General features: G+C 48.5%; 10 protein-coding genes across 10 annotated transcripts; 7 read left to right on the top strand and 3 right to left on the bottom strand.

The window, feature by feature from the left end:
• Positions 1-1135: 1135 nt before the first annotated feature.
• On the bottom strand, positions 1136-2854 carry N7473_006534 (uncharacterized protein; the record flags this gene model as incomplete). The annotated part of the gene is made up of 1 exon (XM_057152474.1): positions 1136-2854. One exon carries the CDS (start codon positions 2852-2854, stop codon positions 1136-1138), a length of 1719 nt encoding a protein of 572 aa, XP_057010279.1.
• Positions 2855-4467: 1613 nt separating this feature from the next.
• On the top strand, positions 4468-6123 carry N7473_006533 (glycoside hydrolase family 71 protein; the record flags this gene model as incomplete). Its single annotated transcript, XM_057152473.1, has 4 exons — positions 4468-4497; positions 4632-4778; positions 4837-5395; positions 5462-6123. The coding sequence occupies 4 exons, from the start codon at positions 4468-4470 to the stop codon at positions 6121-6123; spliced, it is 1398 nt and encodes a 465-aa protein (XP_057010278.1).
• A 982-nt stretch (positions 6124-7105) lies between these two features.
• Positions 7106-8514, bottom strand: N7473_006532 (uncharacterized protein; the record flags this gene model as incomplete). Its single annotated transcript, XM_057152472.1, has 3 exons — positions 7106-7183; positions 7320-7785; positions 7868-8514. 3 exons carry the CDS (start codon positions 8512-8514, stop codon positions 7106-7108), a joined length of 1191 nt encoding a protein of 396 aa, XP_057010277.1.
• A 521-nt stretch (positions 8515-9035) lies between these two features.
• Positions 9036-11465, top strand: N7473_006531 (glycoside hydrolase family 31 protein; the record flags this gene model as incomplete). The annotated part of the gene is made up of 1 exon (XM_057152471.1): positions 9036-11465. One exon carries the CDS (start codon positions 9036-9038, stop codon positions 11463-11465), a length of 2430 nt encoding a protein of 809 aa, XP_057010276.1.
• A 3023-nt stretch (positions 11466-14488) lies between these two features.
• Positions 14489-17041, top strand: N7473_006530 (potassium ion transporter; the record flags this gene model as incomplete). The annotated part of the gene is made up of 2 exons (XM_057152470.1): positions 14489-16165; positions 16226-17041. 2 exons carry the CDS (start codon positions 14489-14491, stop codon positions 17039-17041), a joined length of 2493 nt encoding a protein of 830 aa, XP_057010275.1.
• Positions 17042-18024: 983 nt separating this feature from the next.
• On the top strand, positions 18025-19277 carry N7473_006529 (glycoside hydrolase family 16 protein; the record flags this gene model as incomplete). The annotated part of the gene is made up of 2 exons (XM_057152469.1): positions 18025-18867; positions 18933-19277. The coding sequence occupies 2 exons, from the start codon at positions 18025-18027 to the stop codon at positions 19275-19277; spliced, it is 1188 nt and encodes a 395-aa protein (XP_057010274.1).
• Positions 19278-19840: 563 nt separating this feature from the next.
• N7473_006528 (M20 family metallopeptidase) lies at positions 19841-21103 on the top strand (the record flags this gene model as incomplete). The annotated part of the gene is made up of 1 exon (XM_057152468.1): positions 19841-21103. The coding sequence occupies one exon, from the start codon at positions 19841-19843 to the stop codon at positions 21101-21103; it is 1263 nt and encodes a 420-aa protein (XP_057010273.1).
• Positions 21104-22019: 916 nt separating this feature from the next.
• N7473_006527 (YoaK family protein) lies at positions 22020-22901 on the top strand (the record flags this gene model as incomplete). Its single annotated transcript, XM_057152467.1, has 2 exons — positions 22020-22233; positions 22297-22901. 2 exons carry the CDS (start codon positions 22020-22022, stop codon positions 22899-22901), a joined length of 819 nt encoding a protein of 272 aa, XP_057010272.1.
• A 1031-nt stretch (positions 22902-23932) lies between these two features.
• Positions 23933-24835, top strand: N7473_006526 (DUF202 domain-containing protein; the record flags this gene model as incomplete). The annotated part of the gene is made up of 3 exons (XM_057152466.1): positions 23933-24332; positions 24424-24698; positions 24767-24835. Coding segments are annotated over 3 exons (744 nt in total), but the record flags the coding sequence as incomplete, so codon positions are not given.
• A 295-nt stretch (positions 24836-25130) lies between these two features.
• N7473_006525 (Glucose N-acetyltransferase 1) lies at positions 25131-26436 on the bottom strand (the record flags this gene model as incomplete). Its single annotated transcript, XM_057152465.1, has 3 exons — positions 25131-25169; positions 25226-25866; positions 25956-26436. The coding sequence occupies 3 exons, from the start codon at positions 26434-26436 to the stop codon at positions 25131-25133; spliced, it is 1161 nt and encodes a 386-aa protein (XP_057010270.1).
• Between the last annotated feature and the right edge of the window lie 907 nt (positions 26437-27343).

Raw genomic sequence — 27343 nt, 5'->3', positions numbered from 1 at the left:
TCTCTAGTTACCACCTTTCCTTTCCTTTCCTTCCAATTATTCACTCCGCCGAGGCAAGGCTTCGGCAAGATCGAAAACTAAATATTACAGCTTGTAATGTTGTCGAAGCGAACCTGCCACGCGTCGAAGTTTAAATATTAATAATTCTTAAGTAGGATCCCCCTAATCATGCAAGGTTGAAAGATCTACAAGCATTCCTCGCAGACGTTCCTATCAGATAACATGTGGACTGGATTTCATCATGTTGTGTAGATTGAGTTGCATGATCGACCCAGTAAGAGCTCCTTGTAAAAGGTGATAGGATTCTTAGCATGTCCATGTTAAACTTGCGGGGTGAGCCAGATAAAATTCAGCACTAGCAAGGAATGAGGTACATACTCTCATGCATCCCTGTGCTGAAGCGTAACAACCACTACCCCACTTTTCCAACCATACTTAAGGCCGATGTCCTAATTATACTGCAAGAGGATTTAATTCGCCTCATGCAGTAGACCAGAGTTACACAAAACCTCGTATTTGCGATGCATGTGCAATTCACATGCAACGTGCAGGGCATTGTGCAGTGATAGCGGCTAATCACGTTTAAGATCGTCGATGATGGAATGGTCAGGTGGATGATTGAATAATCACATGAGTAGAGCTATGGCAAGAATTGTGATTTTTAGGAGATACGCTTGCTTGATGGATGGTGCTGTCATGACTTATAGAGAGGCTCTTAATTTACCCGTTGAGGGGGAAATACTCCATACTAGCCATTCTGATTGACGGTCACTAGTTAGGGGGCCTTATGATCGTATTATGGGTGACTTTCATTAGAACTGTTATTAAAAGGTATTTTGGTCTCTATAAGCCTAAAGAACTGATCACTGACCTACTAGTTTGGAGTCTAAAGTGAGGCTTTCGAAAACGATCGCCACATTTAGGCGGTAGGATAGGTCTTAACATGATTAAGGTAACTAAAATGAAGCTTCTAGTAAATTCAAAGAAGTCCTTAGATAATTGTAACACTATGTATCACTATGTATCTCAAAATTTGTCTCCACTCCATACCCAAAACAATTCCTGCGTGGTTTTCTTATACCAATGCCCAGCTGAACATCATGATCCAATTGTCAACCGATCACAACCGTCATATTCAACTCTTATTGGCTGGAAGTGAGTCTTTCTCGGCAAGAACAGCGCGATCAGAGATGACTTCAAAGTTGTTAGAGCGGAATGGAGTGACCTCAAACTTCGAAAACTTTCTAGCTGAGATCTTCTTCTCAAACAAAATGTCAAGCTCAGACGCAGTGCGTCCCTTGGGCTCCGGTAGGCGGAAGAATGACCAGACCAAACAAATCATGCAGAACGGTGCCCAGATGAAACCTCCTTTGCCCTTCAAGTTCCAGGCAGTGGGGTTGAGAATGGGGGGATTGAGGAAGTTGGCTATAATACTTGCGATGTTGTAACAGTTGCGAGCAAGAACTGCGCTCTTGATTCTCAGGCGAGTGGAAGGAATCTCAGAGATGAGACAGTAGGTGACAGGGCCGACCGTGAGATCGTAGGTGAAAACAAATACCAGTAGGAGGGCAGCTGACGAGTAGCTTAGACCGGGAGTGGTATGGCTTGGGATACCCAGAAAACCGACTAACATCAACACGGTGAACATAATTCCAAGTCCGGTGACAAAGAGCTTTCGCCGACCAACCCGCTGCATCACAAACCATGAGCAGACTGTACCGCACCAGCCGATAGCATTGACACCAAGACCAAAGTCGAATGATTGGTCGCTGCTGAAGTCGATTTGCTGCAGGAAATAAACAATATTGCCTCCGTACCATATACCGCAGAAAACTTGGCACATCCAGACGCAGCAAACAATTTCGGTACGACGCCGGTCAACCCCCTTAAGACAATCCCAGTAGCTCACACCGTCTCGGATTAGCTTCTCGTGGGTGTTCGTGATGATCATTAGTGCCACGGCATCATCGGTATCATATTCAGAGTCACCAGGACTGGCCAATTTGGTAAGCGATCGCTTTGCTTCGTCAATCTTGCCGTGACGGACCAACCACCAAGGAGACTCGGGAGCAAAAAGAACACCAAGGATGATCGGAACAGGCCAGACCCATTGAATAGCATAAGGAATTCGCCAACCCCATTCATCCGTCCGGCCCAAAAGACCTCGCAGGATTCCAGTCGAGATAAACTGGCCGGTGACCCAACACAGATTGACATAAGTGGTCAGATACGGACGGAGGATAATAGGGCTGACATCGGCAGCATAGGTGGTTGTTAAGGTCTGGAACGCACCCCAAGGGATTCCACAGAGAACCTCACCGGCGAGGAGCATTCCGATGCTGTTGGCGAAGAACATGATGAAAATAAACCCGATGAGCGATACCAAGGCGCCGATCATCGTCCTTTTATAGCCCCATCGATCTGCAATGAGACCAGCAATAAGAAGGCCCAGTATTTGCCCCACATTGGTCGCGTTCTGCAGGCCAGTTTGCCAATTTGATGTGACTTGATAACCACCTTCCTTGGAGGGAACACCAAATCGCTTCTGGAATGTCGGGTAGGCATAGAAAGAGCCGAGGAGAGAAGTATCGTATCCCTCCATGATGATAGCAAGAGACAAAATAAAAGAGAATACAACTGCCTTCGGGAATAACTTGAATGCATCCCAGTTGGTCAAATTGTGTTCAAATGCAGACGCTCGACGGGCCTTTTCTACCAGATTGGCAAAGTCCGGAACCTGCTCGGCCATTTGCAAAAGAACTTCATCTTCGATTCCGATAGTATTCTCCCCAAGGGACTGAGAGGGCACGGCGAGGTTATGCTCAACATGGCCAGCCGCCTTGAGATCCTCCATTTCGATAGATTCGAATTGGGGACCCTAAGTATTCAACGGGCAGAAAAGACGGAAGAAAAGTCCAGATAAGAGTACGCTGACCTCAACGAGGAACGAGCTTGGTAGAACATGACCACATGAGGAGGAGCATCGTGTTTATATCAACTATTTCTTACCCTAAGGCAAATCCATAGGACGTCAAATGGCGCACTCTCGTATGAACAAGTCATGGATCTTGCGCCACTAGGTCGCTGGAATTTTTTTGTTTGCGGGGGAGATTGTGGGGAAATACGGTTGTCAAAAAAAAGTTTCGACTTTTCCTTGCGAGAGGGCCGGCATTGTGAAAATCAAGTTTGATTGAATATGGCAAGGAAAGGACGTGATTGGATCGCTCCCGCTATTTCTTTCGCTGTGTTTCTCGGTGTAACTGAGCGCCGACGTACGCGAGTCAAGCTCTAAAACTCTAAGAGTTCAGACGAATGCTGTGGCGTCTGAGCGAGGCTGGTCACGCTGTGTTGTAACAAAAAGTAGTCTCGCCAAAAGGGGTACGGTGCTGGCTTTTAAGTGGACCAAACGCGTTTCACTGTTTACGTAACAAGACGGTCAGATACCAACCGAGTCGGATTTAGGCGGAATTGGGCTTCTTTGTCCAGATTGCACTCATTCGGCTCCAAAAGACCTCTAGAAGCGGAATAAGAAGCGCAGCGTAAGGTTTCTCATTCGGTGTAATTTTCGCAAGATTTTGGGACGTTTTTTCGCCTTCCTTTTGAATTACAGCGAACCGGACGAAAGTCGTTACCAATATCGCTACCTTTATCGGTGTAAATATATCTTATGGCTCTAACACATGACGCGCATAAACATGCAAGTCAAGTAAGTAACAGACCATTAGGATTATGTTTAGTTAATTTATGCACTAATTGAATAATAACTTTAAAGCTAAGATCATCAGATCATCTTGAAAGTTTAGATCATCATGTCATCTTAAGTGCTATGATCATCAGAAAATCTTGAAAGCTACGATCATCAGATCATCTTGAGAGGTAGGATCAACAGAAAATCTTGAATGCTACGATCATCAGATCAACCTGAAACTACCCCCGCATTTGTAACATTCTCTGGGGGCTTTTTGTGGGGTTCTACGCCTTCCATACATCATCGAAAAGGTGGAAATATGAATAGCGACAACTATATAATTCGCTGGGAAATTGTCTTTAGCTAGATAAACATGAGACAGCAACCATCTCAAAACAGAGTCAATCAAGTCTGATCTTCATAATTATGCATTCCTCGCGATTACTCCTTTTGGGCATTTGTGCCCCATTTCTCAGTGCCGCAGCTGTTATCCGTCGACGATCTGTATCTCAAGGCTGGTCGTTACAGTCCGCCACCTGTCCAAGTGGAACTACTCCATGTGGTGGAGGGGGTTGTTGCCCTAGCAGCCTCTATTGTTTTCCAGCTCAAACAGATCAAGTTGCTTCTTGTTGCTCTTCGGGTGAGGCTCTACTGTCACTGTGTTCTATTGATACTCAACCATCTGATAACGTTCATAGACTCGGTTTGTGTGGGCGCCATAGATGGGGCACCCAAATGCGCCGATTCGAGCTGGTCTCTCTGGAAAGGGTTCCAGGGCAATGGCTTCTGTTGCCAAGTTGGGCTTGTTGGTATTTACCAATCCAGCGGGAATGTTGCAGGCACTTGCGTTGCCTCGGATCAAGTTGGCACAGCAACAACTGCTCAACTTGTGGGTTGATCAAAGAAAACTGCGAATTTTTGCTGGCACTGATTTGCATTCTAGATGTCCACCGGTACCGGAAGCACTGCTACTGCTACGACTAGCACCACCACTGTAGCTACGACAAGCACTTCAAGCACCACTATGAAGTCCACCAGTACGACTGCTGTGCGGTCCACCAGTACTAAGGCAGTATTTGCTCACTACATGGTACTTGAGAAATCATCATTCATTTTATTCTAATCTTTCTCTAACCATGAATTAATAGGTCGGTTCGATGACCTTGGCTGAGGCTGTGACTGACGTTCAAGATGCCATGAATGCCGGATTTGATGGATTTGCTCTCAACACCCACACTATCAGCTCATCTGACACATGGAACACCGATGCACTCAATTACCTGTTCACCGCGGCAGCAGGAACCAACTTCAAGCTATTTATTTCATTCGACATGAGTTGGGGCTTGGATGTTACACAGCTTGCAGCTTTCTTGGCACCTTATGCCAAGAAAGACGCATACTACATGGTCAATGGGCAGGCTTTCATAAGTACCTACACAGGAGGCACTATATCAAACTCTGCTTGGAACTCAGGATTTATTGAGCCTCTAAAATCAACCTATGGCATCACTCCATTCTTCGTTCCCGACTTTGACGACTTTTCTGGATATCCGACCAGTGTTTTCAGTACCTATCCCATCCTGAATGGTGTTTTCAGCTGGGAGTCCGCATGGCCATCCCCCGGAACCACCCCAACCAATGTCAGTGACGGAGTGGATTCGGCTGCCTTGCAGGAGGCCCATGGTGCTGGCAAGGTTTACATGATGCGTGAGTCAACCCAAATCATATAACCACATTTGAATGAGACAATGGCTAAAAGGAGTTCGAAAACAGCGGTTTCACCTTTCCAGTTCAAGTATCTCGGCAGTGGTCAAGACTGGTACCGGATTGGGGAGGTAAATTTACCTGAGCGTATGGGCCAGGCTCTGCAGCTGCAGCCCGACTTTGTTGAAGTCATCACCTGGAACGATGCTGGAGAGAGCCACTACGTGGGCGACTTCTGGCAGGAACAGATTGCCGGCTCTGCCATCGGCGATTACAGCAACGGCTTCGATCACAAGGGATGGTTACAGATTATCACACCTTTCATCCAAGCTTACAAGGCTGGCGCAACAAGTCTATCCCAAGTCTCTCCACCCAGCACCAAGCCCGTCGGAACCGTCTGGTATCGAACTCTTTTGACTAGTGCCAGCTGCTCCTCGTCCATTTCCAACCATCAATCGGCCCTTGATACAGTGAATTTTGCAGTGATTCTTCCCTCTAATGGCTACAAAATCAATGTCTATAGCAACAGCAATCTCATTGGCACCATTGCTGGTCAAAAGGGATTAAACTACAACAGTGTACCGGGTCTTGCAGCGGGCAGTGGGCAGAAGATTGAAGTGCTTGATAGCTTGAACAACGTTGTTGCTTCGGCCATGGGAACCAAGAGTGTCTTGTCTGAAAGTTCGAACTCGATTTGCAATTGGAATTATGAAGTTGTGGGACTCTCTTGAGATGATGTGAGTGTGTCAAGCTGTGGGAGAGATCCATCAATTGAAGCAAGGTTCTTCGCCATAAGGATGCCGTAGATGAATTGGAACGATCGGGAGGTACCGGTATTGACTGATGAAAAATGAACTTTCAAACCGAAGTATGGAAATACCAATGGAGAATTTGGCACTGATCTCGATGCTTTTGGTTGGGCTTGCTGGCGAGTTGACTCTTTTATTCCTAGGCTTCCTTAGTTTAGTCATATGCTCTCTGCTATTTTGATACCTTTGTACAGGCTGGCATGTTTATTTTATTTTAGTGATTTGGAGATTGCGATGAAAGGGCTCATGGAGACGGAGGATGGGGAGAAGAGGGATATCAACATCATACCCATGCACTCTTTTATCGCACTCCCATGGTACGCACACAGTATCAACAGTCTTTACCGGCATCAACTCAATCTATCCTTTGTATCGTTCTCTGCTCGTATACGCCCTGTTCTATCGCCCGCCTCTCCTCTAGGTTTGCGTTGCCCATAGTGTATGTCCACAGGCGGTATGGCTTACGAGCACTCTGGTATCCTGATGATGTTGGTTCTGACATTGATCTCCTTTCGGCTTTCTCTCTTATCTGTCCTTTGACTTATCTATTTTGCTCAGAATGTCATTAGCGCATTCCATCGGTTACTAGATACTTAGCGTTAAGCTTTGCCTACCGCCCAAAACATTTTTGACTTGGCTGATGGCTTCAATGAATGTGCAGTCCCGCATTGATTGGAAAACACAGCAATTACAACATGAAGGCGGACTGGGTGGATTCATTTCATGGCGTACGGGAAAATGGGTATCAAAGTATCACAGGACACGCAAATAATTGATTAGAATTCATCTTGTAATATCGAATCAAGTACCTCCTCCTGTTCAGATGATTCCAACATGAGAGGCAAACTCATTGAAGATGGAATTTGTGAAAAACGTTGGTGTAGTAAACATAGCCTCTCCGACTTTATCCCTCCGACTTGCGACAATAATTGTTCGATTGCAAGAACTGCATCAAAAGGCCCAATGCGACAAGTCTGATACTCTAAAAGATTAGGCATACAAAGCATAAAGTCGAGGATAGAGTTCGCAACTTGATGAAGCTTTATCTCCTGTATGAAGGGGAATGAATTAGTACATCGATTTTCAACATTGAAGAAAAGCAAGCTTGAATGGCTTACCATGCCGTATCCGTGGCTACGCAAAGATTCTATGGATACGTGTGAAAGGCACTCCAAATAATCCTTGGCAATCAAAAGCGGGTATTCAAATGATAGCGGCTCGATAGACGTGGACGAGGAGAGCATGAAGCGAGAAGCGGAGTACTGCCACAGCAACGAACGGACCCATGCTGAAGTAGTCAAAATATCCACATACTGTATTTCGGAAGTGACTTCGAGTCGAGGCATTCTGACTTGTATTTGTTGTTGAATATCCGATATACTATCTTTTGAATACATATCTGTTGCCTCGATAGCTTTGCTTGTCGTCAGGGGTAGAATAAGGAGACGCTGTATATGCAAGAACAATTGAACAAGAGCGCAGAATCCTGCATATAGATTTCCCTGGGAGGGATCACATTCGATTTCTGGGAGATTTGGTATTCTTTGGAGTGTGATTGGGAGATCATGTTGGATGCAAAACGTCCTGTCCGAATAATCCGAGTGTATAAATTAGATTAGAATTTTGAAGAGTTCACAGGAAGGTAATGTACTAACCTTTCCGTCACAAATAAGATCCAATAACATCGAAGTTCCCGTTGCCACTTCTTTGACTGCGCTTGATCGGATGGGGGGTATGACCTAGATGCAGTAGGTCTGCGTAGGTGATAGCCTCGCGGAGCGAGATTGTAGCCGGTGTGATCTGATCTCGATTGGCATAGTACATATGAAGGAAGACGGATGTAATCAAGGCCTCCAAGGATGGCTTTTGATGATAGTGATGTTCCAGTCGAATGCGGAGGCATTCTTTGGCAAAGTCTTCGGCTGTAGCAGAGAGATCTCGAGGGCACGGATTTGGTGTGAGCCCAAGGCGAAGTTGTGCTAATGTCGCAGCGCACAAGGCAGCTGCCAGAGCGTGTGAAAGGGGATCATTATCGGAGTTCTGGAGTTGACATTTCAACTGCTCAATATCGGCGATCGGCCAGATATCATGAACGCGCGCTTGAAAGACATCAAACACCGCATAGTAAGTCGAAATCGGAATGCGAGAATTTGAAGCGTGAAGGACTGGGCTTTCGGCTGCTGGAGTAACCATCTCAACATCTGCCGTGGCTCCTCGTTGGATCTCTTCGATCTTGCAGGTGGTATCTGATCGAGGCCCTTTGGGACCGGGTCTTTTGCGGACTCTCAAATAAGTACAGGTTTGTTGTCTCATCAGGCAAGTTTGGCATGGACGTTGCCGATCACACTTCACCCGCCGTACAAAACAACCGTCGCAGGGGCTCGCCATGATTCTTGATGATTTTCGATAATTATCAATGATTCTCGGGGGTTTGAATGCACCTTGGAATTCGAGCGAGAATTAAATCATTGACTCCGGTCGCTGCATTCTTCCCCGCATCGTCGAAATTCGTATGGTGGCGTTTAAGACAAGGCGGGGGGAAATGTGAACATCCAATTGGAATTTAAAGTACGAGTCATGCATAGCTTGTACATGGCTCATGTGCTACATACGAAGGACGGTCCGGAGTCAGACTAGTCCGCTCTAATTTGATCCCTCAGTCACAGCGAAAATTCCAGCGAGTTCAACTCATGGGGTACGGGAGTTACTCACAGTCCCACTGTAGTGATACAGAATGGATCGAAAGTATTGAAGATACTCTATATGAATCACTTTATCCGTCACAGCAAAATGGAGGAAAAAAAATTTCCAGCTAGCAAGCAAGCCTTTTAACCATGCATCGCTATTCCTTCCCACATACTCCGGTCGCTCACCCCGAGGCGATCATTAGTGCTGGCAAGTACCGATTCAGTGTTTTGTCTGACGGTATGCTTCGTTATGAATGGGCTGAAGACAACCAATTCGAGGATCGCGCCTCGGTTCTTGCTATTAACCGCCAGCTACCTGTACCCGAATTTCGGGTCAAAGAAAACCAACACAATCTTCAGATTATAACTTCTCGATTTCACCTAACCTACGACAAACAAGAATTCTCCCCCAATGGCCTTAGTGCTGTCGTCAAAGGAAACTATGGACCCCATGGCAGCGTCTGGCGCTATGGCACCCAAGCTTCAAATCTCGGCGGTACGACCCGTACTCTGGACGAGGCCGATGGCCGGGTGGTCCTAGATCAAGGTGTAATTTCTAGACATGGATATGCCACCTTGGATGATTCAAAGTCAATGCTCTTTGATGATCGACAGTGGGTGACTACAAGATTACCTGGAAAACGGGTGGACGGCTATCTTTTCGCGTACGGTCACGACTATCAACAAGCCATCCAGGCCTTCTATCTTCTATCAGGGCCCCAACCGCTCCTTCCACGATGGGCCCTAGGGAACTGGTGGAGTCGCTACTATCCTTATACTGCGGATGAATATCTATCACTGATGAATCGATTCCGCGAAAGTGAGATTCCACTCTCAGTAGCCGTGTTGGATATGGATTGGCATATTGTGCAGGACGAGTGTGTGAAGAAAGCGGGAGTGACAGGATGGACCGGCTACACCTGGAATAGAGAGCTCTTTCCCAATCCCAAAGCTTTCCTTGCAGAACTCCATGATCGGGGCCTACATGTTTCTCTGAATGATCATCCCGCGGACGGTGTGCAGAGCTATGAAGATCCCTATGAGGAGATGGCCATTGCTCTTGACCATGATGTGTCCATGGGTGACCCTATCTCTTTCGACATCACAAACCAAACATTTCTGGATGCTTTCTTTGATGTACTCCACCGGCGATTTGAGAGGGAAGGGTTGGATTTATGGTGGGTGGATTGGCAGCAAGGGACACATTCCCGTATCCCTGGCATCGATCCACTTTGGGTGCTCAATCATTTCCACTTCCTGGATAGCACTCTTGACAACAAAAGACCTTTAACCTTTTCACGATATGCGGGCCCAGGCAGTCACCGGTACCCTATTGGGTTCTCTGGTGATACCGTGGTATCATGGGACTCTCTCCACTTCCAGCCAGAGTTCACAGCAACGGCGTCAAACATTGGGTTCGGCTGGTGGAGCCATGATATTGGTGGCCATTTCCACGGTGAAAAGAACGATGAAATGCTCATTCGATGGGTGCAATACGGCGTATTCTCCCCGATCCTGCGACTCCACTCGTCAAACAATATCTTCAGCATCAAGGAACCCTGGAATCTTGACCCTCAATACGGGCAGATCATGACAGAATATCTGCAGCTCCGCCATAGACTGCTTCCATATCTTTACACAATGAATGTACGCGCTGCTGTGCAGGGGTTGCCTCTTGTGCAGCCCATGTATTGGGGTTACCCGGAAAGCGAGGAGGCATATAACGTACCAAACCAGTATATCTTTGGCACAGATCTCATTGTGGTACCAATCACCTCTCCTCAAGATCCTAGTACTCGAAGATCTCAGGTCCTCGCTTGGCTTCCCCCTGGCAGACATGTGGATATCTTCACAGGCATGGTTTACGATGGAGACCGTCGCATTTGGCTGCATCGACGCCTGAAAGACTACCCAGCGTTCGCTCGCGAAGGAGCGATCATTCCGCTTGACATGGCATCAACTCTCACAAATGGTTGCGCAGATTCTCCCACGATCGAACTCCTGGTTGTTGTCGGGGCAGACGGTGCCTTCGAACTTGTGGAAGATGATGGAAAGGGACAATACACGGATCAGATCGATTTTCGTCGAACGCACATCTCCTTCAATCAACAAGCCGGTGAATTGTACATTGGGCCCACAACTGGTGGAAACCTTCAACGAGTCCACCAGTGGAGCGTTCGCTTCCTCGGATACACATCATCGGAAATGACGCAAGTTTGTGTCGGGGAGGAAATACACATAGTCAAGGGCCAATATCTGAACAATGGCCTTCTTCTGGACTTGGGATCTCACCCCGAAAGTGCGCACATCGTGGTCAAGTTGGAAAGTCAACCTGCTTTGAAGATGAACCGGCCTGGGCCTCAAATTATCGAATTCTTGCGTGGTGCTCAGATCAAGATGGACCTGAAGGATGACATTCGGAAGATTGTGGACAGCTCGAGGTCTGTATTGTTGCAGATTGGAGAGCTCCATGCTCTTGGCCTGGACAGCGTGCTGTTGAACCCAATTCTTGAGTACCTCCTAGCTGACTCGCGGCTTATCCTGACCAAAGGCAATGGAGAGACAGGGAGCTTGTAGTTGATAGGTACCTCATATACCTAGTCTTTATTTCACTCTTTCGGCAGAGATCTTTGGATGTTGCGATACTAGAAGTAGCTTGTGACAGGAACCAGTGCTGGCGTCAAGCACCCAAACAGAAACCTATCTAGGAGGCCCAGTATGTGGATGCATGTATAAGGTAAAGCGTGTGGGTCAGGCCCTACCATGTCCGCATCTTGCAATAACAGTGTTATGATATATCCTGGCATGAGGTTATTCCCAACTGTTGGTGCCTCAGGCTTCCCGGACCTGATAAGCCGGCAGGCTTTCTGTGGAGGCTCGCTGGGGCTTCGGCATCAGTACGTGTACGAACTCCTGCAGGGAACACCCTTGACAGAGGTTACACAAGCCTCGTGTTTCACCCCGCTCCCATTTCCCTACTAAGGATATGTCAGCATATAGTAGGGGGGTATATCGGCCCCTGAACGACCCGATCTCTTATATCTCCAAATAAAGCCTGAAGACTGTGCTTAAGTACGCCTTTTTGGCCTAATGGAAATATGACCCGCTTTTCTGGCCGACAGGATACATCTCCTTCCTGTTTGAGCGATGAGACTGTATATAAATTGACCCATGTTGAAGAGGTTTTACGATCCTCAAGAAACAGTCTTTGACTACCTCACACTATTGACTTGGCCCCATTTCTCCTACCTGATTGACAGGCCTCTATCCTGACTCATAGAGTATATCCTTACAAACAGAGTGTCGTTATCTAAAAAGGACTTGGTTTCGTCGGCATGATGACCACCTTGGGATCGATTCAGTAGATTTTCCCCTCAAACAATCGACATCTTTGTCTCTCAGATCTAAGTTGTTGAGTGTGACACTATATCGTGCGTTTTGTGATGGACCAGATGCTAGTATAGTATTAGTATAGATATAGTCCTGCTATTTATTTTATTGGTACTTATTTGTATCATAATTGAAGTACTTCCTATAGGCGCTTACTACAGCTATAGTATAGATACTTTCTGCTACTAGGTGGTAGCTATGGAGCTAGGCAGGACTGTAGGAGAGTAAGATAAAAAGAAATAAATGCCTATATATAGGGTGAGGTTAATGGCACTACATGAACGTTACTCGCACTACAAACTAGGCCCTTTTCGATTACCGTCCGCCCCACCACCAAAAGGTACATTTAAGACCTACAGAAATATCGCTGTCTTCATGTGTAGTCATATTCCTCTGGTTCTTATGATAAATAGCCATAATAATTATCGAATAATAGGTAAACATATAGTGACGTGCTCGAAGTAAATACTGACCCTAAGAGCGACCGCAAAAAGGGCTTATTATTCATAGAAATATCTAGACAGAAGCCTTGGTAGACCGTAGTTGTTTTTTTAGGTGTCGGATGTACCTTTTTGGTGGTGAAAAGTTGCCAAGGCGGGTACTAATCAAAAAGGTTTAGTGTGTAGTGCGAGTAACGTTCATGTAGTGCCATTAACCTGACCCTATATATATATATATCTGCTCGCGGATCTAGCTTTCTCTAGCTTTAACTAATGAGATGCTTCGCTTCGTAATTTTTTGTCCTCCTTAAAGGTGGGCGCTAGTGGAAAGCCTGCCTATACCTGCCTATTTTGCGAGGCAGCTGCAATAATACCGTGGTGATAGAGGGGGAACGTGCGACAATGATCTGGTTTCCAGATGGCATTGAGCAATCCCCATTACTTTTGTCGGGTATCCGAGGACATGCCCAGATGCCAAGGACTCCTGTAATGCAGGCAGACATGATACCAACCCAGCCCCAGCAAACCCATTCCTGACTTGGACCCATGTGAAAGTGATGAGCTGGTCGGACTGGTATACCCCGACCACTCGAACCCTTGTTCAAACCAAAAAATAACCATGCTAGCTCAGATGCCGGATGCAGCATCTTCCAGGACTGCTAGTATCTGCCGGCCAGATCTCAATAGGAAGATTGTCCGACCGGTCTCGACTTACGAGAGGTCGCGATTTCTCCCGCAGGTGAAAAGCTTGGCTGCACACTAGCCGAGTCGGGGTGGATATGTGTGGATTGTGTTTCCATGTGTTTGAAGATATAGAAGAGTAGCCGTTCGAATATTAGTACTGTGTATACTGTGTACGGTAAATAGATATTCTTTTTGATCAGAATGATGGGAGTACTCCGAGTTCTGAGCCCCCTATTTGAATGATACCCATTCATTATGCTACTACTCTGTACTACTCGAGTGGACTCGGCCCGCGTGGCCTTGAATCAATTCTGGTCCGACTGTTTACTAGTGGCGATCGATTAGTTCCATCGGAATCCCTATTGGAATCGGATATTGCCTCACTTTGATTTTAGTATCTACAGTACAATTAGTAATTTCAATAATAGTCGACATCATTGAGATTCTTCAATTTCCCGTATTTGTAGGATGGCCGGTAATTTACCGACTTTGCAGACAAACGATCGGCACTGCCACGTTGTTACAACGTTTTTGGCACTCGACGGTAATTTACAGCCCTTTTGACAATACCGTACAGGCCCCGGCCGTTTGCGCCTTTTTTTCATCAGGTGTTTCGTCGCCAGTCACCAGCCGATCGACTCGAAAGTTTGGGATTTTTCTCTTCTCTCGTCTACTCCTCCACCTCTTCTTCCTCCACCTCCTTCGCATTGTCCTCCTAATTATGTCTTCGACCTCTCCTTTGCTCCAGGGTGGCTCAATGCCACGCGGCTAACATCGGGCCTTGTGCACCTCGTGCTGTCCTGCACGTAAAAAAAGAAAGTCTCCGCTCGTCACAGCGATCGACATTCTTCCCACATGTATGCTGGTTCTCCCGATCCGTGCGATGAGTGCTTTTCTTGGGACTAATCAGCATCCAATCTGATCAGTTAACTTTGCCTTGGGGACCGTGAAACAGGACCACCAGGTTCCTCCCCCTCCTGCGACGACCAAGCTGACCCGGTCACCTCTTCGAACCTCATCAACCATCCGCGGATTGTGGCCTCCGCTTGGGGAACGACGGCGCCATCGCCGCCCTTTCCATTGACCATGTATTCCAAGTTGATCCGCCGTTTGAACAACCTCAAGCAGCGGGTACCGCTGCTAAACCAGCTCCATCTGAACTTCATATTCCTACACTATACCTATATCTTATCATGGGTGATCATCGGCTCCATCATTGTCTTCTCCGGTGGCAACATGTCCTACACGGATGCCCTCTTTCACGCCTCCGGTGCCTCCACCCAGAGCGGGCTGAACACGATTGACCTCAACAAGATGTATCTATATCAGCAGATTGTGCTCTACTTTATTACGATGCTATGTACGCCCATCTTCATCCACGGTGGCCTGGTATTTATCCGACTATACTGGTTCGAGAAGCGGTTTCAGCATGTGGTGCGGGATGCGCGTGCTTTGCGCACGACTCGATCTCGCATGGACACGGTGACCCAGGATAAGGAGACGCAGGAGGTGAGCCGTGCGGAGCAGGGAGTTGGGGGTCGCTCGATCGTGGTGCTCCGGAACAATGCTGGTGATGCCCGAGGCAGTCGACTCCCCAACCCGACGGCCCAGGTCCCCGAGCTCCAAACGGATGACGAGGCTCCCGATGGCAAAAAGCCCAGCGAGCACTCTAGCTCAGAGGATACCGAGGAACCCGCCATGGAACGTCGACTTGGCTTGGGAAGTCTACGAGTGCCTACTCAGCTGAGTCCCGAGCATCACATCGCTTTCCTCGAAAATCAACGCAAGAGCAAAGGTGCCCTGCGCATCCCGAGTCCTCGCGAGTACGATCGGGGTGGAGTTCCTGAGGCACTAGACGAGGGCGAGGAGGAAGAGCACAACCAGGCGGAACAGCCATCAAGCCCCCGATCGGACCGCCGACGGAGCTCAACAGATTCCGGTGAGAACGATCAACTTGGTCCGCTGGAAGGTCCGCTGGAAGGACCACATATTACGATCAACGAGCCGGACTTCACCCGTACCCGCACTCGCGGCAACACCTTTTCCCGTCTAGACACGAGGCCAACAATTCGCGATACCATGACCAAAGATGTTGATGGTGAGAATGCACTGGGTCCGTCGACAACCAAGAATACCTTTCGGGGTATCTTCCGGTCGCTCACCCAGGAGCAAGAACGGCCTACGCAACCGTATCTGAGCTGGAACGCGACCGTGGCGCGAAACTCCAACTTTGTGGACTTGACCGAGGAGCAACGCGACGAGTTGGGTGGAATTGAGTATCGTGCGCTGAAGACCCTGGCAGTGGTTCTGATTTCCTATTACGTGGGCTTCCATCTCTTGGGTGTGATCTGCATGGTTGGTTGGATTATGACAGTGGATACCTGGGGTACCGTGGTGACTGGCGATGGGGTTGGACGGCCATGGTGGGCAATTTTTACATCTGCGTCTGCCTTTAACGATTTGGGTTTCACCTTGACACCCGACTCGATGACCTCGTTTCAGAGGGCGGTATTCCCGTTACTCCTGCTGTCATTCTTGATTATTATTGGCAATACGGGATTCCCCTGCATGCTGCGTTTGATGATCTGGACACTGTCAAAATTTGCCCGACAGGGTACGGCGCTGTGGGAGGAATTGAAGTTCCTGCTTGATCACCCTCGTCGATGCTTTACTCTTCTGTTCCCTCGGAATGCCACTTGGTGGTTGTTTGCAATTTTGGTGGCGCTGAATGGCATTGATGTGATTTTCTTTATTATCTTGGACGTGAGTGATTCTGATAATGCTTTTTGAATAGGCTAGCATGCTAATCTCTTTTGTGTACAGCTGAACGATTCCACTGTGACTACTCTGCCACCTGGTATCCGAGTCCTCGACGGTCTGTTCCAGGCTGCAGCCACTCGAACTGCCGGTTTTGGCATCGTGAGTCTGTCGGACCTCCACCCGGCCATTCAAGTCTCGTACTTGATCATGATGTATATCTCCGTCTTCCCCATTGCCATCTCCATGCGTCGAACCAACGTGTACGAAGAGAAGAGTCTGGGGATCTATGGCGTCGAAGAAGAGAACGATGAAGAAACCCAAACCGCCCCCAGTTATATTGGTGCTCACTTGCGGCGTCAGCTGAGTTTCGATCTGTGGTACGTGTTCTTAGGACTTTTTGTTATTGCCATCGCCGAAGGTAGTCGCCTGGAGAGCACCAGTGACTATAGTTTCCAACTGTTCACCGTGCTGTTTGAGGTGGTCTCGGCCTACGGTACTGTGGGCTTGTCATTCGGATACCCGGGTGTCAACACATCTTTCTCCGGGCAATTCAATGTGGTCTCCAAGCTGGTCATCATTGCCATGCAAATCCGTGGCCGTCACCGTGGCCTACCATATGCACTGGACCGTGCCGTACTGCTACCATCCGACGCGTTGAACAGAACCGAGGCCGCCGAGTCCGAGCGCCGCATGCGCCGACGTGCATCGAATCTCAGTGGTGGTGAATCCTTCGGTCGGCCACGATCGCGCGGTTATTCGCAGTCGCAGGCCGACGGCGGCCTGTCCACGGGTCATGAATCGCATGATTGGCAGACTCATCCCGCGCCGAACGGAGATGGTCTCGTGCATCGCTCATCGACTGTTCGCTCGAACCGGTAATCATTGCCAGAATGGCGTTGCTTGTTATCTACTTTTGGCATCTCTTGTACATATATCCATCATCTATATAGAGGTCTTGGCGTTTTTTTGTTGCTATGGCGAATGTAGGAATTATACATACACGTCATTGCTCGTGAATCTTTTTGTTTATATGTTTTTGGAGCTATATCACGGCAATCTGACTCGCACTCTCTCTGATTGTACTTTTTTCCGCATTCGTCAACTCCCGTACCTGTCATTCAGGAACATGACGTGAGAGTCTTCCACGTGTGGGTCATCAACATTCCTTGCCGATTCCGGCCAGATTTGCTCCTATCACACTACTAATGAGCAGGGGCTGTGATTAGTTTTGCGGGGCAGAATCATCACATGTTGCTATATTCTCCTGGGACATGATATCATTCATGAGCTGTAATATCATATAGGTAGAATGGAAATGCTGCGACCTAGAACCGCTCAGGGCGGGTTGTCTGAGTGCCTTGAGCGTAGAGTTACACCCCGATTCAAGTCCATATTACAAGCAGTGAATTAAATCAGATTGTTTTACAAAGATCGTGGTCTCATATGGGTTGTTTATCAGATACTCGAGATAGATGGGGATGTCTATCTAGATCCGTGGTATGAAACAAGCCATACCTGACACCGCATACTCATAGTTGACAACCATGCCGTGGCATACAATATATAGGTGCGATGTTTTATACCTCTCCGTCAAGCGTTCAAAATTATCATGTTCCCCGCCTCCCAATTCTGCATCGGAGCGTCGCAAACGGGTCTTCCCTAAAAGATCAGCACTTGACCTTTTCGGGCGCGCATCCCAGCATACCAGAGAGACAAGAATGATATCATAACATCACAATAAGATTGAGATTAATATCACTTTCGTCTCCCACGGTTTGACTCTTTCTTCCAAAATCAAATTCCACCAACGCAACTGAATAAACTAAACGCATCTAGCGCATTTCACTCTCTCCATACACAAAATGGACGACCTGCGTCTCCCCCCAGAATATGGCAACCGCTACAGCGGAGCCACTTCGCAAGTCCCCGAGCTCAATCTTACGGATATCCCCAAGTCACCTATCGTACCAACGGTGACAGGTGCAGCCAAGTCTCCAGAGCGGTCACCCCATGTATTCCCATGGTATCACCCCCAAGGCTGGTCCCGAGGCCAACAAATCCTCATCGCGGCGGTGATATCAGCAGCGGTGATTCTCGTCACGGTCGTCGGTGCCGTGATAGGCGTCAAAGCAAATCGATATCCAAACTACACACCCTTAAACTATCGACTGGTAGATGCCTACCAGGGAAGATCCTTCTTCGATAAATTCAACTACTTCTCCGACGAAGATCCGACAGACGGATTCGTGGTCTATGTCAACCGGAGTGCAGCTCAAGATCTCAATCTGACCTATGCCAGCGATACCTCTGCCATACTGCGCGTGGACTCCTTCACTCCCCGTGCAATCGGTGGTCGTAATTCGGTGCGCATCGAGTCCAAAGCTACCTATGACACGGGTCTATTTGTGTTTGATATTATCCACACGCCCTACGGATGTGGAACATGGCCAGCCCTGTGGTTAACAGATGGATACAACTGGCCGAATAATGGAGAAATTGACGTCCTCGAGTCTAATAATGAGGGTTCGAACGGTAATGAAATCACCCTGCATACGACCAGGGGGTGCAACATGAACGTCAAGCGTAAAGAGTTGGGATCACCTGTGAAGAAGTGGTGTGATAATAGCACCGATGGGAACTCTGGCTGTGGTGTGCTGGGTGATCCGTCTACGTACGGACAGGAATTTAATCAGAATGGTGGTGGAGTAAGTACACAAATCGGATTTCCCATACCTATGACATGAAAGACATGACCAACTAACAAAGATAGGTCTACACTCTCGAACTCCGCAAGGAAGGAATCCGCACCTGGTTCTTCCCCCGCACCTCCATTCCATCCGACATCACCAATCCGACCCTCACCCCCAACCCGTCAATCTGGGGCACAGCACTCGCCGACTACCCCAGTACGAACTGCGACATCCCCTCACACTTCCGAAACCAGAGCATCGTTGCAAATATCGATCTGTGTGGGGAACTGGGAGCGCAACCGCAGTATTATACTCAGATGTATAATTGTCCTGGTACCTGTTCGGATTTTGTGGCGAATAATCCGGGCAGATTTGAGGAGGCATTTTGGGAGTTTGGGGGGTTTAAAGTTTATCAGGAGATTTAGGACTTCAATGAAGGCACAGAATGGTTGCTTTGGCTTGTACGATATTGGATGATTTTGCACAAGTTTGCAGGTGGCTTGGTGTTGGAAAACACTTCTTATGCTGTGGAACACGCTACACATGATGAGAATAATTTTATCTGACATGTGCTGTGAGAATGTGACTTCAATGGAAGCTTGTAATATGTCGGGAGTTACACGAGTATTGCCCTAAATTTCGAATACAACTCGACGTAGAGCCGCAGGATTGAATTTGCTCATTCTCTTCTTTTCAGCCTCGTCTGATGAACATTCATGACATTATCTTTTAAACGAAATTTTCTAAATCAAAATATGCAGTGAATCGTCTAGTGGAGACTTCTCAGATCGCAAGGCCTATCACATTCCTCTTCCGTAACTTGGCATCTCCTCACACCTCCACATCGTCGCGGGGAAGGTTACCTTTATTGTGCTTTTGCTGACTGTCTGACTCGCGAGGCTCGCTGGAGGAGAGGGTGAACATTTTACTATATCTTTCTGCCTAATTTGATTTCTATTGTATTCACTACTACCACAAGTTCAACAAAATGGCTCAAAGAAGCTTATCCGAGATCCTGAAAGAAGGGTCCCTCGATCTGACCCCATACGAGGCTCTCTACAAATATTTCCACGCCCACCCCGAACTCTCCCTGCAAGAGAAATCCACCTCTGAAAGAGTAGCCACCCATCTAGCCCAGCTCAACGCCTATGAAACCCACACCCACATCGGCGGCTACGGCCTCGCAGGAGTCCTCCACAACGGCCCGGGAAAAACCATCCTCCTCCGAGCGGACATGGACGCACTGCCCGTTCAAGAACTCACCGGAGTCCCCTATGCAAGCACAGTCACCATGCGTGATGCCGAGGGGATCGAAAAGCCCGTGATGCATGCCTGTGGACATGACATGCATATGACCTGTCTGCTCGCGGCGGCCGAAACTCTCGCCAAGATGCGAGATGTCTGGAGCGGAACGCTGATCGTGCTCTTCCAACCGAACGAGGAACGAGGCGGCGGTGCCCAGGCTATGGTTGATGACGGGTTGTATTCGAAAATCCCCGTGCCGGATTATGTCTTCGGTCAGCATGTTATGCGCATGCGTGCTGGTAGCATTGGTTCCCGACCGGGTACGATCATGGCCGCAGCGGATAGTATGAAAATCACCGTGTTCGGTCGTGGTGGGCATGGCTCATTGCCTCATCAGACGGTTGATCCGGCTTTACTTGCGGCGCATATCGTCGTGCGACTGCAGAGCATCGTGAGTCGAGAGGTTGATCCTAGTGATCTGGCTGTGGTCACGGTGGGAAGTCTCCAAGTCGGACAGGCCGAGAATATCATTGCAGATCGGGCAGAGATCGGACTCGACTTTCGAACAGTGAAGCTAGAGACGCGACAGAAGATCTTGTTTGCGATTCAGCGCATCGTCGAGGCTGAATGTCTCGCCAGCGGGTCCCCCAAACCGCCCATCTTCACACCAACACGGCGTTTCCCACCAACAGATAATGACCACCAGGTCGCGAATGAACTAGCCGCGTCATTTGAACAGCACTTCAAAGACTTCGATAACGATACTCCTCGCACGAATGTGAGTGAGGATTTCTCGAATCTAGGCCGATGTGAAGATCTTCCATGCTGTTTTTGGCTCTTTGGTGGAGTTGACCCTGAACTGTGGGACCGGGTGCATGGAGAAGAGAATCCTAGTGAGGAGATTGCTGGGAATCACTCGGCGCGATTTGCGCCGGTGATTCAACCGACGATGCAAGTGGGGGTGGATGCTTTGTGTCTTGCGGCGTTGACATTTTTGAGGAAGTAGATGTATATAGTTGGTGGGGAGGAGTATACGGGTAGAAAGAGATCGAGGAGTAAATGTTTCCAATCAGTCGATCTCGACCTTCTTAGGGGGGATACTAAAGCGTGACAATCGGAAGAAACTAAAGGTTAAAGGGATATCCGTCTATACTGTCTTAGTACATAGTGGTTGAGTGTGGATCGAGTCCTTTTCGTGATAACATAGCAGACAGGGCCACATTGTACTTCCATATCGAGTTTTTTGTTTTTTTTTCTGATGTATCCTATCATGTTTTTCAATATTGACTGGTGCTCTATATTCGATTTCCTGCCTTTTAGCTGTCTATAGGCTCACCACTGTCCTCGTAGTATACCGAGACTATGACTCCTCCGTGCATTCTTACCTGTGACCACTGTGATTACTGTCACTAAAAAACTGCTAATTTACCAGTCGTTTTCATCCATCAGGCAGCCAATCAATTGTCCTGCATTTTGCCGTGGACAATTCAGCCCTATGGACCAATGGACCTATGGGCCCCAGTGTAGTGGGCCCTCACTGTACTTATGTTCTATCCTACTACGTAACTATTCGGGTATGTAGTTACCTCCTACAGTAAGTAAGGCTTTACTCGTTTAAGGATCGGCAAAGGAAAAAAAAAAAAAAAAAAAAAAAAAACACTTTCGCCTTCTTCGGAGGTCGGCCGCGCCCGCCGACTTGACCGATTTCAACTCCAATAGACTCCAAAACGGATTAACGGCACCTCTGAGGTTAGTTTGCCCAGACTTTTCTTATAATCACCTCATCGTCTCTCTTTCTCTCCGCCATCACTCCTCTGTCGCACTTTCTATTCACCTCCCCTCCATCCCTCTCTCTGTTGTGTTGACGTCCTTCTCCTCCCCCTCACCTCCAAACTCCCTCGGTCGGAACAGATCCGCGGCCAATGGAGAAACCCAGTCAATCATCCCCGGCCGCGCCCGATCTCGAGGCCAGTCCATCACCACAGTCGAACAAGGAGTCCACCCTCACGCGACGATGGAACCAAACCCTGGACCCGACCAATGCAGACTTGGTGTGTCTGTTGCTATGCTTCTTGACGGGTCTCTGCGATAGCAGCGCATACAATGCCTGGTCCTGCTTCTTGGGCATGCAAACCGGTATGACTCAATTCCAAACCCTCAAGAGAAAGACATAAATCCTAATCTCAGTCTATCTCACAGGAAACACCATCTTCCTCGGCCTCGGCGCCTCCAACCAACCCGCCAGCAAACCATGGGGCTGGCTCAAATCCCTCGTCTCCATCGTCTCCTTCTTCACCGGCGCCATGATCTTCTCTGTCGTCATGCGCCGCGTAGGCGCCCTCCGCCGCGGCACCCTCTTCGTCTCCTTCCTCACCCAAACCATCCTCATCATCATCGCCGTGGCCCTGATCCAAGCCGATCTCATCCCCCACACCTCGGCCGACCAGTCCCTCGATGGAGGACCCCTCTTCCTGGAGCTGATCCCAATCGGTCTCCTGGCATTCCAATCCGCGGGCGGAATGACCTGCAGTCGCTCGCTGGGGTATAATGAGATCCCGACCGTGGTTTTGACCAGCGTTTATTTCGATATTGCGTCCGATCCCAAGATTACGGATAAGCCCACGACGAACGTCAAGCGCAATCGTCGCATTGGTGGTGTCGTGTTCTTGTTGATTGGCGCTATTGTCGGAGGCTGGTTGAGTCGCAGCAGTGGTGGCATGCAATCCGCCTTGTGGATGGCGGCTGGTATCAAGTTTGTGGCGGCGATTGGCTGGCTCTTCTGGAAGGCTGCTGTTCCGAAATAGAGGGGAGAGTAGGACAGTAGGAGATGTAGAGGGAGGCTGTTATTTGACGACAGACTCTGCCTCTGATCGCTCTCGTCGCTGATTGCTATTTACATGGAGATCTTGATAGACTGCGAGGTAGGTGGTTTGGGGTGGAGAGTACCAAAACGGGGCGCATTTTGCATAGTCCAGATTCAGCGATATAATGCCGATAGAGTTTCTATATAATACAGAGTTACGTTTACATCTACGAGTTCTATATTAGACTTGCGATCAAATTGCGCTTCGGTCTGGACTTGGAATATGCTGAATATGCTGAATAGCGACAGTTCTCAAGTACAACCGAACTTTGCGAAAAGGATACGGAGCTAAGCTAGCTACAGTCGATAGACTCTTTTTTGTTGGTTTCCCAGGCAGAGATCATTCAGCGGAAACGTGAACCGTCTGCTAGATTTGAACCTCGAAGCGACCGGTGACCGTACCTGGCAGCACGGCTGTTTCGAAGTGGAGAATAACAATCGTTGCGAGTGGTGATATCTTCCACCATCCGATCGTGAAATGATGCCATTCGGCCAAGTGGGGGCATCAAATGGGGGCATTATATGGGGGGTCGATTGCCGACAGTACCACTTGGATGTATCAGACATACTGTATGTACATCAAGAACATTTCTTGTTTTATGTACTTGTGCAATAAACTGTGTCCCTACTTTACATCTCATTGCTAATCGCTAGGTGAAATTTAAGCTTAATTGAACCCTCGGGGCTTTGAAACTCGTGATTCTTGACATCATCCCTCAATCTTCATAGACTACACACATATTTGACATCCACTCAACCTTCCTCATGGCCATGTGCAGCTCACCATACAACATAAATCTCCCAACCTCCCACGTCGCAACGACCAACAACCACCAATCCTCGTCTTTAATGACCACCAGCGATAACCGGCTCCAGAGCGGCCACTAGCCCAAATCCCTGCTTTGACCACCACCACTACACAACCGTCACCCCGCCAATCCAATCCCCGAGCGCATTGCTCTGTTCTCTCAGAGATCATCCACGATAACCACAACCATGACCACATCACCTCGATCCCACCGGGATTTTGCATCACCAGCCAGCGCAAGCATGATAGATACCAGAGGATCAGTATCAACTCCACGCGCACAGCCCGGCGAGCGACGGGAATCCCTCGAACTGCGGGAACTGCAAACCCGTGAAGATGAGGAGCAACTGGGGTACTCGTCACCATCTGCCTCGTCCGGGGAGGACTACCGCGTCACTACCAGGAGACGATCTACTCAGTCGACGACCGTGCGACGCGCATCAGATGCATGCAAAGGTAAAGGCAAAGGCAAAGAAGGTACATGGAAATCGAATCGGATTGCTCAGTTTTGGACTCAACATGTTACTTTGACGGTGCCGCAACGGAGCAATCGGGATCATTTTGGTGCGTTTACTCGCCCTGTTCTCAATATCTTCGACATGAGAGATACAGTATAAACCACCCAACAAACCAAATACTAACTATCTCTCAATAGCTCTCGAAAGAACCCTCCTCGCCTACATCCGCACCTCAGTCGTAATCGCCATGCAAGGCGTCCTAATCGCCCAACTCTTCCGCCTCCAACAACCCGGCGACCGCCTCAAATTCTACGTCGCGGGGAAACCACTCGCAGTGACATGTCACTGTGTCGCGATTCTAGTCGCGTTAATCGGCGCGTATCGATTCTGGAGGCAGCAGGGTGCGATTTCGCTGGGGAAGGTTCATGCTGGGGGGTGGGAGTTGAATGCTGTGGGGATTTTAATTTGTGCAGTAAGTATGAGAGATGACTAGATTTGGTTTGGATGAAGGGGATTTGAAGATGGTTGACTGTTGTATAGATATTTCTGGTTACGTTGGTTCTGTCGGTTGCGATTATTGTTGAGACGGAGTTGGATTCGTCGGTGTTGGTAAGAGCTGTTGGGAGGATACATTCTTCGCTTTCGAAGGCGAGGTGGGATCGACGATTGTGATGGTTAAGACATGGCCCTTTATGATACCATTTGATTTAAGTACTCAAGGAATGATTGGCGTGAGTGATCTTGTAACGACTATACAGTTCTATGAATATGCATCTCACCAGGGAGACAACCTGGTCTCCAAAACGCCTGGACGCCTGCTCTCTCTATACGTTCCTTCATGCTAATACTGTACAAATTGTGGGAATCCACAATACCATCCCACGGGAGAAAGAAATCTGCAACATCAAATTGGAGCTGGGAAGCTCAACAGTTTACAAATATCCTGAAGTCAAAGTCAGTCTTTCAGCTCCAACATTATCCACGTCACGTATAACACACCTTGCGCTTGCGCCGGAACTCATCATAAAGCTGTTTCCAAATCTCGCGGTCTTTGCAGCCACTCTCTTGCGGTGTCCCAGGATTATTATCGCACGCAGGCTGCAGCGTAGCCAGTTGCTCTTGAGTCCACATCACCCAAGGTTTCGGCAATGGCCAATCCGAAAAGTGCACGAATTTAGCCTCCGAGATGACCTTTTCGGGGTTCCACTCCTCGTGGTCATTGCCCAAGTATGCGTGGTGATCTTTTCTGCGGAACTCTCCCGAGATCAGACCATACTGTCTATGAGGGAGGACGAGCGCACTATCCCCATAACGACTGTTGAGGACCTCCATGTCGTATCGGGCGTTGGTGAGATTGAGGTCGACTTGGCCGAAGATCGCGGGCTGGATTGCTTCTTTGAGGAGGGTGAATTCACGGTATGAGGGTTCAATGACAGCGACGAGGGAGGAGAGGGTTCTTGTCTCGGGCAAGAGCCAGTATGCCCGGGGCATGGCGATGCTGGTTTTGGGGAGGAAGAAGAGTTCGTCCATGGGCTGGAAGAGCATCATGTCCGAGTCGAGGTGAATGACTCGATCGTATTGGAGAACGCCGAAAGCGTAGAGTTTGGCGGTGCTGGTATCCCAAGATGCCTCGGAGAATTCTGATTCCAAAGACATGTAATGTTAGCAACTAACTGGAAGTTGACTTGCGAACACCGTCCCAATCCCCAAATGTGAGGTGTTAACTTACCTCCTTCACCTCCCGTCTCAGCCATGATACCTTCAATGGCGACCGGCACCATTTGCACATTATATTGATCCTTGGCCAGTACCAGCAACTGACTGATCCGATCCGAATCACCGTCGATAACCAAATCCCACTCCTTCGGATAAAACAGTAGTCGATCCGCGCGCGAACCCAGCCGATGCAAGGCCTCAAATACCATCACACAATTGCACAGATATGTCTCACTCGTGGCATATTGAGTATAAGCGAAGCGCGACCAATCCACCTCATCGTAATGAATATGCGGGAGTGGCGGCGGGGGAGGGGGAGTTCGGCGCATCCATTTAATCAACACGAAGAATACCAGAAGCACCACCCAGGTGCGGACTCGACGGAGTTCTCGCTTGACGACTGTCAGACATGATTCATCGGGGATGTCGAAGAAGTCTTGCTCCGAGGCATTGGATCCCCGGCGATAGGGGAATGCGGGGTTTTTGATCGCCATTTGAAGGGTCGACGATGGCTGGCAACCAGGAAAGTCGGTCTCATCGGGGGCATGGAGACTGGTGGTTATCAGCACGTGTTGATTAGCATCGAGAGATGACGACGCCCAGAAGAGTCAGGTGACTCTGGAAGACAGGAGTGTGTAGCTGCGTAAAAATATGGCCTGGATATTCGGCCCATCAACAGCTGATTGCGATGCAGCATAAGAAAAAATCATTCAAAAACTAAAAATACACTTTCAAGCATAAATAAGGGTCATAGGTAACTTCCAGGCCAAACAGTCACTCTCCGCCCTCCAATGGCCTAATTGGTCACCACAAGTGGTGACCATAGGTGCCCTGCCCTGGTGGAAGGGGCAAAACAAAAAGAACAAGAATAACAGGGCCACCTGTGTTGACGCTGCAAGCTCAATTTTTGACATTATTATAAGGGTTTAGAGAGGGACCTGTGCCTTACGTGGGGCTTCGAGGCGGTCCTGGCTGATGCACTTCAACAGGGCCACGGTGGGATGGCGATGGGGAATGTTGGGTGTAGGAAATGCCCAGGTTGGCGACTCAATTCATGGAAGGGGCGTTGTGTGACATTTGTCGTGTGATTAGTTTTGATATAGAAGCCTCCAGACTCTATATTCTTCAGTGAACTATATATATACATAAGTAACTAGATACATACATATATCCATACATACAAAATGTCGGTCCTCGCTTATTGGCTCAAGATTCAAAGCCTCGTTGAAGAGCTCCAGTACTCCACAGGGACAAGCCTTTTCTCTGCACATGGTGGACCGCCCGCTAGCGGGTTACCTTGACGACTCTCGCGATAGCGTGGCAAGTTGCAACGGGCAACACTTCCACGCTAAATAATAAAGGGTGCCGCAACCCGAGGTACGTTTTTCAGACTTACCCTCT

Source organism: Penicillium subrubescens (genome assembly GCF_028828155.1).
Source record: "Penicillium subrubescens strain IBT 31985 chromosome Unknown utg000004l_segment0_segment0, whole genome shotgun sequence".
Taxonomy (NCBI): domain Eukaryota; kingdom Fungi; phylum Ascomycota; class Eurotiomycetes; order Eurotiales; family Aspergillaceae; genus Penicillium; species Penicillium subrubescens.
This window is presented reverse-complemented; position numbering and strand designations above follow the sequence as displayed.